The sequence below is a fragment of the Malus domestica genome, chromosome 02 (genome assembly GCF_042453785.1).
Source record: "Malus domestica chromosome 02, GDT2T_hap1".
Classification (NCBI taxonomy): domain Eukaryota; kingdom Viridiplantae; phylum Streptophyta; class Magnoliopsida; order Rosales; family Rosaceae; genus Malus; species Malus domestica.
Window position 1 is genome coordinate 10,072,623 of NC_091662.1, and position 10,777 is coordinate 10,083,399.

General features: G+C 39.2%; 3 protein-coding genes and 1 long non-coding RNA gene across 5 annotated transcripts; 3 read left to right on the forward strand and 1 right to left on the reverse strand.

The window, feature by feature from the left end:
* The first annotated feature begins 969 nt into the window (after nt 1-969).
* LOC103456200 (protein NUCLEAR FUSION DEFECTIVE 4-like) lies at nt 970-3,414 on the forward strand. Its single transcript, XM_008395862.4, has 3 exons — nt 970-1,378; nt 1,623-2,455; nt 2,748-3,414. The coding sequence occupies exons 1-3, from the start codon at nt 1,046-1,048 to the stop codon at nt 3,199-3,201; spliced, it is 1,620 nt and encodes a 539-aa protein (XP_008394084.2). The 5' UTR covers nt 970-1,045; the 3' UTR covers nt 3,202-3,414.
* A 196-nt stretch (nt 3,415-3,610) lies between these two features.
* Nucleotides 3,611-6,441, forward strand: LOC103456183 (calmodulin-lysine N-methyltransferase). Of its 2 annotated transcripts, none has more exons than XM_029090505.2 (7): nt 3,611-3,973; nt 4,051-4,216; nt 4,430-4,509; nt 4,608-4,668; nt 4,817-4,932; nt 5,199-5,331; nt 5,845-6,441. In XM_029090505.2, exons 1-7 carry the CDS (start codon nt 3,901-3,903, stop codon nt 6,122-6,124), a joined length of 909 nt encoding a protein of 302 aa, XP_028946338.1. In that variant the 5' UTR covers nt 3,611-3,900; the 3' UTR covers nt 6,125-6,441. The 2 variants fall into 2 exon arrangements, with proteins under 2 accessions (XP_028946338.1, XP_008394073.2); XM_008395851.4 differs by having other exon boundaries at nt 4,057-4,216.
* A 916-nt stretch (nt 6,442-7,357) lies between these two features.
* LOC139189331 (uncharacterized) lies at nt 7,358-8,120 on the forward strand. The gene is made up of 2 exons (XR_011573166.1): nt 7,358-7,550; nt 7,844-8,120. It is a non-coding gene; the product is annotated as an uncharacterized lncRNA (long non-coding RNA).
* LOC103456175 (thaumatin-like protein 1) lies at nt 8,066-9,635 on the reverse strand. Its single transcript, XM_008395832.4, has 3 exons — nt 9,436-9,635; nt 8,652-9,318; nt 8,066-8,507 (listed from the first exon to the last, which is right to left on the reverse strand). The coding sequence occupies exons 1-3, from the start codon at nt 9,488-9,490 to the stop codon at nt 8,318-8,320; spliced, it is 912 nt and encodes a 303-aa protein (XP_008394054.3). The 5' UTR covers nt 9,491-9,635; the 3' UTR covers nt 8,066-8,317.
* Nucleotides 9,636-10,777: the final 1,142 nt, after the last annotated feature.

Here is a 10,777-nt window from a genome sequence, read left to right on the forward strand (position 1 = left end):
AAAATGAAAAAAAAATTGGCACAAATTAAAATTAAAAATAAAAATATATGATAAAAATTTTAGCCATAAATATAAAATATACTAATTTAAAAATAAATAAAAATTTTATTATTCAAATAATTAATGATGTTATTAATACCCAAGGACCTTGATAAAAAATTGAAAATGAATAGAATTTTAATCAATGGAGTAGCAAAAAAAAGAATGTGAACCTAATTTCTCCTTTAATAAAACTAGAGACAAGACTTTTAAGTTACCAACGGATGCGGAAATTTTTTATTTTATTTGAATAATAAGTTCTAAAGTGGATTCAGAGGAGGAAAAAGAAGGTACACACGTAAAAGACATTTTTATCCCTACATTTAACAGAAAATTAATGAAAAAAAAATTACTTTTGGATTAAAGTTGCTAACGGACTACATCATCAGAGTTTAAATCCTAATTTTTTTTTAGTACGGAGACTATCTCCTGATTATTTTATCACCATAATAACCGTTTATTAGATTAGTCCTATCTAAAATGAGATTGGTTGGGAAGTCCAAATACACTATTGCCACCTTGGGCAAATAAGGATTACAGAAAAAACAGATTAGTCCTATCTAAAATGAGATTGGCTTGGAAGTCCAAATACACTATTGCCACCTTGGGCAAATAAGGATTACAGAAAAAACAGACGGTTTTGATCCAGGGGTTCACCTGGTTTATGTGATGGTTTTAGCTCTAATCTCTCCCGTGGATTTTGAAATGTCCTTTTTGTCCTCTCCATCCACTTGATGAACCCGACATTACATTATTAAATTTGGTATTGTTTAAATAAATTTAATCATATCATTATCAGTCCCGGAATTGTAAAACCATGGACTGAAAAACCAAACAGATATGTTTAGACATTTGTTTTAGTTATTAATAATTTAATAAAGCTAATTAATGAAGGCAAAAACAAACTTATAAATAACTTGGTCAGGCAGAACCAGAATCCTCGGACAAAACTAACCAAAACAAACACATCTGGTCTGAGTTTTCTTTCCTTTGATTACTTTTAACCATGCTTTTTCCGTCGCGATTTCTCGCTTCCCCTGCCGGAAAATGGCTGGGATTTGTGACAGCCATTTGGGTTCAAGCCATCAGCGGCAACAACTACACATTTTCCAACTATTCTGGTGCCCTAAAATCTTTGATGGAACTCTCCCAGACTCAACTCAACAATCTATCCGTTGCTAAAGATGTTGGCAAGGCATTCGGGTTGTTATCCGGCCTTGCTTCCGATCGTTTGCCGACTTCCGCCATCCTCATTGTCGGAGCATTGGAGGGCCTCATTGGATATGGAGTTCAATGGCTGGTTGTTAGTCAGAGAATCAGCCCTCTTCCCTACTGGCAGGTATTGTCGATTCGACATTTAGGTATTATGTTCTCTTATCGTGCAATATGTTATGTTATGTTGTCATACTATTAATTTAAATTTTTTTGCGCAATCTGTTGTGTTTGCGTTGTCAAACTGGCAATTTCAACATCTTAAACTCGAGATTGGTTATATGCAAGAACATTTACATCATTTGAACTGCTTTCTATTTTCGTATATATTTTTTACGGGTTCTTGAAATGATTTTCTACTCTGGCTGCAGATGTGCATATTTATGTGCATGGGAGGAAACAGCACAACATGGATGAACACAGCAGTGCTAGTGACATGCATGAGAAATTTCACGAAAAACCGCGGCCCGGTCTCAGGAATCCTCAAAGGGTATGTAGGGCTAAGCACAGCAATCTTCACAGATTTATGCACAGCTCTTTTCTCATCCAATCCCTCCAAATTTCTCTTCATGCTTGCCGTAGTCCCTGCTGTTATCTGCCTCATAGCTACCCTTTTCCTCAACGAAACCCCACCGGCTTCCACTCTACCGGAGATAAAACAAGAAGCCAAGTTCTTCCATGTTTTTGATTTAATTGCGGTTTTCGTAGCTATCTATCTCTTGGCCTTTGACATGTCTGGAAAGCATGGCCATGCTCTCTCTTTGATATTTTCTGTTGGACTTCTTTTCCTGCTAGCTTTTCCCTTGTGTGTACCTATGTACACTTTGCTCTTCAAACGCAATTCTCATCACGATTTAGAACAAGAAATTAAGGAGCCTTTGCTTGCTCAAGTCGGACCAATTGCGAAGCCAGAGATGCAGAACTCTAATGGTGCAGGCATTAAGGTGGAAGATGTTGCGGTGAAGAGACAACCTTTGATTGGGGAAGACCATACCATTTTTGAAATGATAAAAACACTTGAGTTTTGGATACTTTTTGTGTCGTTTCTTTGTGGTGTAGGGACTGGAATGTGTGTCATGAACAACATGGCTCAAATGGGACTTGCCCTTGGCTACTATGATGTCTCCATTTTTGTGTCACTTACTAGCATTTGGGGGTTCTTCGGACGCATAGTCTCCGGCCTAGTCTCGGAATACTATATTGGGTATGTTCCTTCTAATTTTAAACCGTTTATTAAAGTAACTGTTTCGATAATGTAAAGATAATTTGATGTACTTAACTGGTACCGGATACCAATTTACAGTACTTGATACATTGTCGATATTATCAGCACAGTATCAACTGTCAACTATCAACCACATAATAAAAGTTTACCTAATACTGTAGACTAGTAGCCATTACTAAACACTTTTTCCGTACTTATGTAATCAAGTTAAAGAGTAACATACTCGATTAGGGTTCCGAAAATGTGCTAACCTTAATTTCACTATTTTCAGGAAATCAGCCACCCCTAGGCCTCTTTGGAATGCAGCTTCCGAGATTCTACTGGCCCTCGGGTTCATATCCATGGCGTCGGCCTTGCCGGCTTCCTTCCATATCGGCTCGAGTCTAGTCGGAATGGGCTACGGAGTCCTTCTCACCATAACAGTTCCAGTTGCCTCGGAGCTATTTGGTCTCAAATACTATGGCCTCTTGTACAACATTCTCATCCTCAACCTTCCCTTGGGCTCCTTCCTATTCTCTGGCTTGCTTGCTGGCATTGTCTACGATTCTCAAGCCACAGTTAGCCCCAGTGGAGGTGGGACCACTTGCGTTGGGTCCCACTGCTACATGCTTGTGTTTGTTGTGATGGCAGTCGCTTGCATGTTTGGGCTTGCAATGGACGTTTTGCTGGCATTTAGGACAAAGCATGTTTATGCCAAGATTTGTGAGAGCAAGAAACCGCAGTAGCTTCAAACTCCCCTTTATTTTTTGTAAATGTTGATTTCATTGTACAGATTTTGAACCCTCAATTTTTAGTTTTGTAACAAACATTTATGTTTTTATTTTGGTTTTTGTGTTTTTGGAGATAAATGAGTTGAAGTGATATTATAACAGCGAGCGTCTTTGTAATTAAAGTGGCTAAGAGTATTCGCATTGCACTTAGAAAGACTTTTCAAGAAATGGGAATTGTTATGCGAATCTGCTTAGCTTTCTGTACAACAATCTAAACTATCTTTTATATAAGTCTCAGTTCATAATTCATTCTTGCAAAAAATTAGCTCAATCGAAAATTATTTGCCCATTTGATTCTAATCATAAAATTTCATATTAGTCAATTCATTAGTCACAATAATGCCCCAGTCATTTTGAATTTGGATAAAAAATTTCAAGGATGCATAATCTATGAAATGAAAGTACAAAAAATAGACGATTCGGATTAGTGAAATATACTACTAACAAAATCTTTTGGGTGGTGTGGGCTTGTATATGGGCCATACTTAGAATTGGGCCCACCTGAACCACAGCCCAATCTATGGATCCAATCTCAAGGCAACCGAAACGGCGCCGTAGACAGCGCCAAATATTGCGCACAATCTTCCGTTGATCCGTACCAAACCACCTGACTGAAGTAAGTCCCCGCAGAAAGAGCTGCAGAGACTGAATCCAATGGAAGCCACCGTCAAAGCTTCCTCTCTCCGGTGGAAAATTCTCCGCCAAGCTCTCCTCCGCAAACCCACCGGTGCCTCTATCTCTCTCTCTCTCTCTCTCTCTCTCTTCTGATCAAATGGAGTTTTTATTTAATACCGTGAACTGCAGGAGCAGATTCGCAATCCGAAATCAGCGTCAAGAAAATCACGAGGAAGACGACGCAGGGCTTCAACTTGATCCCATCCCACATCGCCAACGACCCATCGTCTCGCTCCGGCGACGTCACCGTCTGCTACACCTTGCCCGGCGACTCTGCCCCCAAGCTTCACCTCACGTGAGTTAGCATTCAATTTTTGTTTCAAATGCTGCACCAAGGTCGAATCTTTCGTGTCAGTAAATGATGCTCGAACTTACATTTGCAAAACCCAGATAGATATATGATTTCTCGATGTGGGATATTTGAAATTTGATAAAGTGATGCGAAAGTTTGAAATTTTTTATTGAATTTTTGTGGGCTTTGTTTGAATTTTGTTGCTTTTTGGAGCAGTCAAAGAGTGGTTGACCGAGCTGAGCTCAGTGACTTTGAGATTTGTAATGAGTACAATATTGACAACACTGGGCTTGTTTGTAAGTTCCTCTTTGTGCAATTTGACTGCACATTTTATTGGTTCTGTAATTTTGAGCAAGCTTTTGACTTAATATATGTTGTTCATGTTGTTGTGCAGGTCAGTGGCCGTCGGAAGAGGTTCTTGCGTATTTTTGCTTGACTCACGCGGACATGTTCAGGTTTACAAATTATGCCTTGCACTGCTCTTTTGGAAATTTTCATTTGGTCTTGAAGTTTCTGTATTGGCTGTTTCGACATTTTGGTGCAACTTTCAGTGTTCATTTTTCTTCTGTGTGATATATTTGCATTTGCCTTGCATTTTTCTAGGTCGAAAAGTGTACTTGAGCTTGGGTCAGGCTATGGCTTAGGCGGCTTGGTTATTGCAGCTGTTACTGAGGCATCAGAAGTTGTAATTTCAGATGGGAATCCGCAAGTAGTACATTGTATCCTAATTGCATCGTTGAACTGTGAACATGGTCGGGCTTGGAATGTTTTCAAACATGAACACGTCCTTTATTTTTATTTTTTGGTTCTGTTTTTGTGTTATGTCATCAAAGAACCATTAATTGTAAATAGACTTCCCCCCTCCCCTTTTCTTTTAAGTACATTTGGAAGTACGTATTTTCTTATTTCTCTTATTGTGATAATTTGAAACCAGATTATTTCTTGGTCAATTGTAAACATTATGTACAGATTCCTTAATATTTAGATATTCAGCACAATATTGATGCAAACTCTAAGGCATTTGGTGGTACAAGAGTGAAGTCCATGATGTTGCATTGGAGTCAGAACGAAATTTCTACTATCTCTAGCGAATTTGATCTCATTGTTGCTAGTGACTGGTATGTTCCTCTTTCGTTGAAGTTTCTTCATTAATATGTGCAATCCCACATCATTTTCTGCCCTTTTCATTAAATGAAGGAAGGGAATCATTGAATCTGGATCGAGGTTATGTGCCATAGTTACCTCAACTTATGTGGCAAGTTCTATGCACTGCCCAAGGATCTCTTCTTTCCATCTGAAAGGCATGAAATTTAGACTTGGTGCTATGGTGTTGTCATGATAGGCCCAACTTTGCAGCAGACCACCCATTATTCTTGAATGGATATTGTCGATTCCTCTTTGGTTATTTTTAATTAATACTTTTTAATGAGTATGGGAGGTTGTTGGTGGGGAAAAGTTGTTTGTTGGTTGCAATTTTGGTTGACGTGGGGAAACTTAACCTCTTGGTTTTCTTCATTAAATGACAAGAGGCACTTGTACTAATTATGTAACATAAATGCACCCTAACATGTTGTTAAATCTTTATGCTCTATCTTGTTTATATTCATTAACTTGATATGTCATATTCACAGCACTTTTTTTAAGGAATTCCACAATGGACTTGCTCAAATTCTCAAATTTCTGCTGGGAAAAGTGCAATCCTCCGAAGCTATATTCTTCAGTCCTAAAAGGGGTGACTCCTTAGACAAGTTCTTAGAAACAATCAAAGAATGTGGTTTGCACTTCAGCATAACAGAGAATTATGATGCAGAAATTTGGAAGCATCACGAGGAGTTTTTGGACGGTGATGGTTCCTGGCCCAGCTATCAAAAGGATCACTGCTATCCCTTATTGATCAGGATTACAGTATGAACTTTTGAACCCATATTCCTTCACCAGCTGCACATATTTCAGGCAATATAGATTCTGTCTCTAGGGTGTCAGTTTTTTCTGGCAGCATGGATTGCGTGTGCGAATTGTTTTTGTTATCATTAGGAATGGGAAATGCAATGTACAGCCAAAGTTTGGCCCCTGCAAATGGTGGTGGGTACAGATCCATAGTCACTTAAACAGCGTATTCCTTCCTTATCATTGTGTTGATCCTCCCTGATTTGTAGCTACCAATTGGAATGGAAAGAATGGCATTACCGTTGTTGGTTGATGTAAAATAATTGTGATTTCCTTTTAAAGTCTATGTGTCCTGACTCCTGCCAGATTTATAGTTTACCAATTGTAATGGAAGAATCAGATTGCTTTTCATGATTGATATTATATATTGTTGATTTCCAATTCTCAAGGTCTGAAAGTTTGAAACTTTTGTCTGAAGATTCCTTATCTTTATTTGAGCATCAAGTCACATTATTAGATTTAAAACATAGCCGTCCATGGCTAAACAACGACATGGACAGTAAAGGACGCAGCTGAACAATGTCAAAAGCGACATGCTCTTTGGATCAGTTAAACTAACATATATTGGGTGTGGGAGATTACTTGTTTGCTTTGAAGTTATATGTCACTGCAGGCTCACAGAAAGGAAGAAGGCTTGGATGAAGAGTGTAAAGATGACATGTCCTGGATCAAATCCAAAGCTTTTCTAAAGATAAGTCTATCTCTATTCTCCTTTCACTATTACTTTACGCTGGTTGGTTCCGAGTGCCACTTGTTTATATGAAATTTTACTTGTTAGCTCGGAAAGTATACTCAAGTTTGCAGTGCACATCTTCTCTGAAGAAGTAATAAAAAATTCGCGAGCATTGCCATTGATTGATTATAATGCATGATTCGGCAATAGGGTGAAATTTTGGGAACGATATATTATGATTTTATTTTGAATAATACCGTGGTTCTCATACTCTTGCTCTACCTTGAACTGTTTTCCTCTTGTTAGTTTGATCGCTTAAATTTTATCACGAATTAATGTTTTCCTTCTGTTAGTTCCTAACTGCCTCAACTTTCAACACTGATTAATGCAAGAACTGATAAAATAGCAAAATATATATTGTTCTCAATCGGTATAGGCATCACTGGGAAGGGTATCCGTTAAGATGGTGATCCCAATATATAGTACTTGAGTAAAATATAATTCATTGCTAGCTTCATCATACCACCAGTAACAAATTATGTTCGCATTTCTGTGGATGGTGATTTTTGCATTCCTGTTTTATCCATTTGCCCTCCTCGCTCCCTTTCATGTCTGTGCTTTCGTAGTGTATTCGTTCACACAACTTTTTGATTTGGAGACATGTCGAAAAAGATGGATTACGAATCATCTTTGAAAATGGACCGCAGTCATGATCAGGTATCAATCATCTTATCTTAAGGAAAAAGTGGTTCTTTTCTGTCTTTGTATTTGCTTGCTTTGGGGGGTTTCCCCACACAAATTGTTGAAGAATCATCTCTTTGTATACATATACATCCAGGATATGAAACTCGAAGGAAATCACTGTCGTAGGGCGGCAATTTGGAACCTACTTGCGTTGGCATTTTTAGCCTTGTTTGCTTATCTTGTTAGTAATCATAATGAGAGAGAAGATGAACCATTCAGAATTGCCATTACTGATTGAAATCACATTATTTTCTTTTTGACTTCAGGTATGATGATCCGAATGGGAGACCCCTACGCGCATCAATTCATCAATGCTCATCGCACACGCCTATTCGTCGTGCTAAATGTTCACACTGAAAAATGCTTGCGTATGTGGGTTACGTGGTGGTAGGTTACGAGTAATTCTTCTGTGTGACCGTCGTACTATCACAAAAAAGAACGTTGGACCTAAAAATATTTGTAGACCCCTACAAGAAGAAAGGCGGTCGTGGTAAAGAGTTTTTTCCATAGAGGAAATGAAGCACATTTTTATTTCTCAACAAATGCTTTTGCTTTTGCTTTATAAATTAATACGTGTATGTGTATCGAACACCAATATTGTGGGGTTTGGATGTGGGTGGGTTACAATCCTTGATTTTGTCGACTTTCCTCGTGACTACCGCCACCTTGGCGTCTCTCGGTTGTATGTAAGTTTCTCTCTCTCAAGGATGTGGTCACTGGGTCATTTGGGGCATGATTGGCTAATGTAACTGTCGAAATGTGAGAGCCAAAGAGATGACCAAAATCAACATACTTTGAAGAGCTATGGAAATGGAAGGTTGGGTTTTGGTTGAATCTCCGCTGGCCAAATCAGCTAGCAATGAAGAACCTATTGGGTTCGACCCGGAATCTGACCCCGACCCCGACCCCGAATCTCTTGAAGATTTTAGGCTGCAAAAAAACATATTCCGGAACCAAATCAATGTCAATTACAAACATATTTTGCAAATCGTTAAAACTGATTACTGTGGATTGAAAACTAATAATCGAACAACATAACATGTAACACTGTTAAAAAAAAATTAAAGTATTTACCTTGAAGTAAGAGAAGCGCAAAATGTGATCGTATAATCAGCACCTATACACGTAAACGTACTTGAAGCGTCATCGTAAGCGTAACTATATGATTTCGGACACGCTGACTTAAACAACTGCGAGTACATGGACGGCTTGCATGTAGACGGTGAACCGTACGCGCCGTTGCAACAATACTCCGGACTTCCAAATGCATCACACGCGCTCTTGCACGCGCCGTCGACTTTGAGCTCGGCAGGGCACCTACGGTTGAGGTCCGTAACGCACCCAGTGGACGCGCACGCACCCGATCCCCCACTCCCCTCAACGATCATTGGTAAGTTATAACCGTCAACGAGGCTGACGTCATAGAAGTCTTGAGAACCCGAGCCGAGTGTGAACTCGGCTAAGGTGGCCGGTGGCACGGCTCCAGCACCGTTGCACTCGAGCTCGCCCGAGCCGCAGTCCCCGGTCGAACAAGAACCCCGACCCGAACCGTCAAAGGTACAGCCGGTTCGGCCCCAGAAGCGACCGGACCAGCCGGTCGGGGCCTGGAAAACGCGGGAACTGCCTTTGGGAAGCTCGAAGCCGGTGCTGTCGAGCTTGTCGCTGCCGGCGCTGGCTAGAATTCCCGGCCATACTGTGAAGTCGCACTTATTTGTGAACGTGAATGTGGCCCCTAACACCCCTAAAAAACAGAGACAAATGTATAGATTAGTGATAATTCAATTGAATTAATAAAATGGAAGAACAACCCAGGTGGTAAAATTGCTCGATTTATTAAAAGTTTGTGTCTTTTTTTTACCTTCGGTAATAATTAGAAGAATGAAGGTGAAGTGGTAAGGAATTGGAGTAGCCATAAGGATTCTGGTGAAAAGGTTTTGAATCTTGAATGGCAAATGCTGTATGAGAAATTGAAGTGAGGGTGGAGGAGGAGGAGGAGCTGGTGCTGGTGCTTTGGTGGGGGGGGGGGGGGGGGGGGGGGTTGTGGAGGGAGTGGTGGGAGGTTCCGAATGATCAGCTGAGAGTCTTATTTATGAGGAATTCATGCACAAAAAAGAAACAGAAAGCAATGTGAGTGTCAGCTACCACTGACTCACTATTTTTTTTTTTAATTTCTAATTTTACGAATAAGATTTGGCACCCAAATTTTTGTATTAAATCTGTGCGTCAAATGGATTTGATGTGTCACGGACTCACTAGTTAGATATGTGCTTCGATTCACATGGAATTTGGTTAATAAGCGTCACATCATTTATAGCACAAATTTAATACATAAATTTAGTTTCCGTAACACTAATCCTAATTTAATTTTAATAGTGAGAAGTTGATCCAATTAGATATGAGGTTAGTGTTGTGAAATGACTAAAAATGTATGAGTTGTTGGGCAAAGATGTCTCTTTAGCTGGAACTTTGCTCCAGTGGCAGCGTATGATTGGCGGACGTTTTTCTTTTGCAGTTGTCTAATTTCTCATAATTCAGTTAGTTTAGTTTCATTTCATCTCATCATCACCGGATGGGTTTTCCCCTAATTATCGTGGGAAAAACACTACAAAACAAAATAACCTAACATCAACCTCTTGAAGGAGAAGATGACTGCAAAGGTGGAATGCACCAAAACATTATCGCACATTTGAGAATGCAATTATGTTCGAAATCTCAAATCTCTGAACTTGGGTGAGAATGGCCATAAAAGTGCTTGATTTCCACTATAACACCAGCCTTTCTCTCTTATTCTTAACATTTAACGGGTATCTGTGGTTTCACTCTTATCTTATTAAGTGAGGAATGAGTCCAATTGTATGTTATCCGTTTGAGTTGATAAGTCACAATCTCAAATCGTATCATGACACTAGCACTACATTTTATTGAAATTTCATTTCATTTGTATTCAGTTGTAAGTGAAAAGTTTTAGACTCAACTTTCAAGAATGGTAAAATTAATGTCAAATTATTATTTATCTACTGTATGACTTAGCCCTACCTATAACTCTCAATATCGTTGCCTATAAAGAAATGAAAATCACAAGACAAAGGCATGCAAAAGGCCGTGTAGTAAAGATTTTTCAGTGTGTCTGTAACTCGGGTCATTACGCCACATGTTATTATACAATTAGAGGGATACTTGAAAAATAATTTCCCTTCAAG

Bases quoted from the DNA above. Each gene is read 5' to 3' on its own strand.
- LOC103456175 (XM_008395832.4), bottom strand. From the start codon at position 9,490: ATGGCTACTCCAATTCCTTACCACTTCACCTTCATTCTTCTAATTATT. The intron at 9,319-9,435 runs GTAAAAAAAAGA...TCTGTTTTTTAG, and splicing joins TCTTCTAATTATTACCGAAG to GGGTGTTAGGGGCCACATTC. The intron at 8,508-8,651 runs GTAAATACTTTA...GTTTTTTTGCAG, and splicing joins TGCGCTTCTCTTACTTCAAG to CCTAAAATCTTCAAGAGATT.
- LOC103456183 (XM_029090505.2), top strand. From the start codon at position 3,901: ATGGAAGCCACCGTCAAAGCTTCCTCTCTCCGGTGGAAAATTCTCCGC. The intron at 3,974-4,050 runs GTGCCTCTATCT...CGTGAACTGCAG, and splicing joins TCTCCTCCGCAAACCCACCG to GAGCAGATTCGCAATCCGAA. The intron at 4,933-5,198 runs GTATCCTAATTG...CTTAATATTTAG, and splicing joins GAATCCGCAAGTAGTACATT to ATATTCAGCACAATATTGAT.
- LOC103456200 (XM_008395862.4), top strand. From the start codon at position 1,046: ATGCTTTTTCCGTCGCGATTTCTCGCTTCCCCTGCCGGAAAATGGCTG. The intron at 1,379-1,622 runs GTATTGTCGATT...CTCTGGCTGCAG, and splicing joins GCCCTCTTCCCTACTGGCAG to ATGTGCATATTTATGTGCAT. The intron at 2,456-2,747 runs GTATGTTCCTTC...CACTATTTTCAG, and splicing joins GTCTCGGAATACTATATTGG to GAAATCAGCCACCCCTAGGC.